Source organism: Haliaeetus leucocephalus, unplaced genomic scaffold, assembly GCF_000737465.1.
Source record: "Haliaeetus leucocephalus isolate CR32 unplaced genomic scaffold, Haliaeetus_leucocephalus-4.0 Scaffold295, whole genome shotgun sequence".
Taxonomy (NCBI): domain Eukaryota; kingdom Metazoa; phylum Chordata; class Aves; order Accipitriformes; family Accipitridae; genus Haliaeetus; species Haliaeetus leucocephalus.
Window position 1 is genome coordinate 770,998 of NW_010972731.1, and position 4,796 is coordinate 775,793.

Here is a 4,796-nt window from a genome sequence, read left to right on the forward strand (position 1 = left end):
ATGTAACTATGGAGACGCATGCATCTAACAGCCAAGAGGCAATCCCACCACATGATAGCTGAGTATGCAGTTTAACATTAGAGTTCCTCTGCTGAGGCTATTCTGTATAGCAACCTGTAACTGTCATTCAAGTGGTAATTACTGAAATATTTCTGTTATATTAACAGAAATAAAAGTTGTGACCAGGGATGGCACGGAACCTGAATGTCCTTTGCAGTAAAGGTGGAACTTGAGCACTATTGAAGAGCTGTCTGTTGCAAGCACTATCTCAAGTAGTGTTAGAAGTCATTAAAATACCGACTGGAAACACCAGAGTCCATTTGAACAATTTATTAGTATCCTCTTTTTTTACAAGTTTTAGAAAAAGAATCCCAGGATTTTGCCTCCTGTGTGTTTTCGCCTAGCCTCCTCATGGTCCATGATGCCAGCTGAGGTTGTCAGTACAATGTACCTATTAAGAAAGAACAAATGTTCAGTTTATCATTTTGTTTTATGCTTGTGCAGAGTTGACAGCACTAACTTCATTTTTGTATTACAATAGTAAGATTAGTTTCTGTAAGAATAGGCCTAGCGGAACTAAGGTTATCAGACAATGAAAAAGAAACTCCTCTCACAAGCACAACTCTGCAGCACACAACGGACATTTATAGGCTTCTGTTCCCAAATATTTGCATAAGTCTCAGCAAGAAGTTTTCTTGCGCATTCCCACTGTAAAGTCAGTTCAGCTGTTGTAGCAGCAGCAACTCTATAGTTTCCAGACAAAGTCTGCTTCTACTTTAAGCAGACATTTTTCTTCAGAGCAGGTAGAGTTGCCATGGTGCCAGACAGCTCCTCAACTCCGAGCGCTTTGTGTCTCTGTGTTTTGAACACTGTGCACTGATGCAGATGAATATCTGGATCTGGACTGACAACTGAAGCAGCCTTAGTCATTGCTAATGCCAACATTTGGATTATCAGCATACTTCATCCACACAGCTTCGTGTCTGAGAACCTCTTGTCCTGCCACTCTATAAATACTCTTAAAAATATGACAACACACACTAGTAAGCTATATAGGTACAGCTAAAGCAAGCGGCTTATCACTGGAGCTTTAAGAACAGAAATGACAAGGAACTGTTAAACCTGCCTTTGACAGGACAGACTGGCTGAGCCCCTGAAGACTGTTCTAGCTCATCATCCTGATGCACTGAGATTTATTACCCTTGACTCAGTGAATTTTGGAAATGAAAAACATATTGCATAATATTAAGATTTTATACATTGTGGAGGTTTGTTTAATAGAGGCTCTGAGTCTCTCATCACTTAGTATCTAATCAATTCATACACAATCAGGAAGTTCCTACTTCCGTTGACCTGGTAACTTACATGACTCCTCCCCCATCCATAAACAGCTACTAATAAAATTAAAACGAGTAAGAGAAAAATCCTATTTTCCCGATAAACTGTAGAGACGGTGAAAGCAGGATTTACCAAAGCCAAGCAAAAATAGGTCCTTGCTTAGCAGTGCCCCTTTAAAACTGGTTAAAAAGAGCATTTATATGGAAGATGGATTTTTAGACTGCTATCTACCTCCAGACTGATCAGAGAGGAAAGGTGTCAAGGGAGTCTAACTTGGGCAGTATGAAAGTGTAATAAAAAACACCACATTTTTACATACAACATTTATTTAAATCTTCTCCATACTTACCCAAACTGACGTGAAGGCAGCAGGTTGTTCTGCCACTTTTCCAAATCCTTCAGCTGAACATCAAATCTGGGACTGATTACACCACACTATAAAACAGAATTCCATTACAAACGGAAGAACTTTATAAACTGGATTTGTACTGTAGTCATTCCAGCTCACTGAATGAAGGAATTTAACAATTGCAATTGAAATATTTTTGGCAACAAAAGATTAGAATACCAAGAAGCATACCCCATTACCCACAGTATGGAACAGCGCTTCTTCTCAGGTAAGTTGAGACTCGCACAGCTATTCAGCTTTTATTTCCTTAGCCTTACCTCCTCCTCCTTGTCTAAATAGTGTGACTTACACTGCTGCTGAAACTAAACTAACAAATTAATGGCTAGACCTGCAAGAGCATAAAAGCATACTATAAACCACTAAAGATTATTAAGCATCCTCTATCATCCAAAACCATGTGATTACTCAGGGATATTCTACTTCTAATCATCAAAAATAGTTAGCAAAAAATACCTGAGGATTTTAAACATGGAGAAATTAACATGCATAAAAGTTATTGAAGTCTTCAAGTTAATCATACTATTTACTGACCATGACCACTACTACCACCTCCAGCTACCTCCCTGGCTTCAATTATCTTAATAAATATCCAAGAGCAGACCAGAAGTACACTTCCTGCACTGATGGACATTTTTCTGAAACAAACAACTGTTCCCTTATTGCAATTATTGAGAGAAATGTTATATCCATCTGTACCTTGCAAGATCTGTTACGAAATTATCCCAAAGAGTTCAAGGAACACTATACTCAAACCTGACATACATTATTTTTATTACAGACATATAACAGTAGTAATTTGGGTGGCATCAGAATTCGCTGCCTACTACACTCAAACAATTTTCAGCTGCAGTATTTTTTCATCGTGGAGACAGCACCCAACATATTTTGACCAAGTAATTTTTTTATTTCTTTAGTAAAGAAGCTTAATTGAATAGCTTAATTGGAAACCATGATGCACAGCAAGTCATCACAGAACTAGCCAGCTCAGTATTCTGAGACAAAAGCATTTAAAAAATTTCCAAAACACACACGAATACTTCATATGCCCCAGGAACTTAAAAAACACTAATCAACATTAACATTCAACTTCCCTCAACTGCAAGCAAAGCCAATCTAGCAGCAGCAGAAAGGCTTATTTTCTCAACATTTACAGGTATTAAACATCAACTGGAAAGCAACTCAGTTCCTATCTCTTAAGACAAGTCTTCTAGATAGCTTAAACATCAAAGAAACTGAGAAATCACTAGGTAGCCAGAAAGCCTTTAAAGGGAGAAACACATAGCACTTGCAAGCAGACTTCCCTGAAAATGTCTTACACATTCAGAGTTTACCCAAAATGTAATTAGTCAACCATATCACTATGAATCTAGAAAAATTAACAAGCATCCGATAACCACTGATAATATCCATATTATTTTCAATTATACGGATTCAATAAATACTACCTTCTTTGTAAGTAATTCTTTCAGAACCGGAGCAGATAAACATTTTAAAAAGTCTCATTTAAACACCTTCCTAAAGAACTGAATTCAGGAAGACAAATCCTACCTTGTTGAGTCTGCCTGTGAGATTGACAACAATCTTCCCAGCTCTGTGATCATCAATTATCTCAAATTCACCAATGTAACCTACAAAAGATCAGCAAACAGACAATCAAATACATCATACTTAGCTATGTTACTGCAACTCAATTAACCATGTTGTACAAAACTAGTTCAAGCATCTTGACTTCCTTTTAGTCAAAAAGCATCTTAACAGCATCCACAGAAACAACAGATGAGAAACAAGTCAGCGCTGTGCACTCTAGACTTACCGTGCTTCATCATCACAGTTAAAAACCGGACGATTACTTTGGAGCACGGCCTAATGAGAACTTGGCGTTTCCCACGTTTCTCTGCGTTGTTGATGCTTTTGAGAGCATCGGCTAGAACGTTCATGCGCACCATGGTGCCTGCAGGGAACAGAAGAGGCAGTTACATACACCAGCTTTTCAGCACAGAAATACTGAGCAGTGCCCTTTTCTTGAGGCTAATTTTAGACCTAGTAAGACTGACAGAAAGTTACATTAAACGTTAAAAAGCGCTCTTAAGCTAGAAAGCAGATCAAATCACACACTGGGGTATGTTCAAGAGAATTCCTAACTATCATAACAAACCAGGAAAGCCAACACTTATTTAAACTTAGTGTTATCAACACGCACAAAGATTTAAAAACAACCATCTAGACACCATTTCATCAGTATGACACCTTTCCCTGGTCAATCGTTTTGGACTTTAAAACCTAGTGATGCAGAATTAGCCCTACTCAAAAACTAGGTCGTACATGGTATTAAATAGAACAGAAGCCGCTCGGCTTGCTTAGCTGCAAAAAACCTGCAGAACACAAGTGCAACGCAGCACTCTGGAAAGGAAACTGGGAATCAACTCTTGCGGTCTCGTGATAAAGACAGGAGCCCCCCGAGTACCACAAGGGATGACAAGACTTGATGCTGTCGCCCCACTTGTTAACAGAGCCAGTGCACCACCAGGACAGTGCTCCTGACTGGCCCACAAGGCCATTCCCCAGGTGGCCAGGTCCTGCGGCACACGAAGGCTTTTACTACTCAGCCAGGGACGCCCGAACGAGCAGGCCTGGCTAACTGCTGCCCACGGGGCGAGGGCAGGCAGACCCCCCGTCCCGAGGGCCGCCTCCTCTCCCAGGGACCAGCCCACCGCCCGCTCCCCAAGCCCTCCCCTACCTCCTCCCAGGCCTCGCCGCACGATCCTCGCTCCCCGAAGCCCGCAGACTCCGCGGCCCGGCTCCCCCGAGCCCTGCCCAGCCCGGCCTCCCACAGCACCGGCCCGGGCCTGGCTGCCGTGCCGGCCCCCGCCCTCGGCGCCCGCCCCGCATCTCCGCGGAGAGCGGAGCCACGGGCAGGGGGGTGCTTCCCCCCACCCTGCACTCCGGAGGCTCCAGAGAGCGCTAGGGGAGACGCCGGCGGCCCAAAACCGGCCGGGCCGGCCGGGCGCAGCCTCATGGCCCCGGCGAGGCGGGCAGAGGCGGCCGCCGG

At 42.7% G+C, this 4,796-nt stretch overlaps 1 protein-coding gene across 2 annotated transcripts in view; it reads right to left on the reverse strand.

Moving 5' to 3' along the window:
* Positions 1-315: 315 nt before the first annotated feature.
* Positions 316-4,796, reverse strand: part of RPS15A (ribosomal protein S15a) — a 4,607-nt gene continuing 126 nt past the window's right edge. The window contains exons 1-5 of one of the 2 annotated variants that reach the window (XM_010570153.1): positions 4,485-4,588; positions 3,561-3,698; positions 3,296-3,375; positions 1,688-1,773; positions 316-451 (exon numbers count right to left, since the gene is read on the reverse strand). In XM_010570153.1, the coding sequence (XP_010568455.1) occupies positions 358-451; positions 1,688-1,773; positions 3,296-3,375; positions 3,561-3,693 (393 nt within the window). In that variant the 5' untranslated portion in view covers positions 3,694-3,698; positions 4,485-4,588 and the 3' untranslated portion in view covers positions 316-357. Of the gene's footprint in view, positions 452-1,687; positions 1,774-3,295; positions 3,376-3,560; positions 3,699-4,484; positions 4,589-4,796 lie in introns of those variants that run through there. The other variant, XM_010570152.1, reaches the window with a different exon arrangement.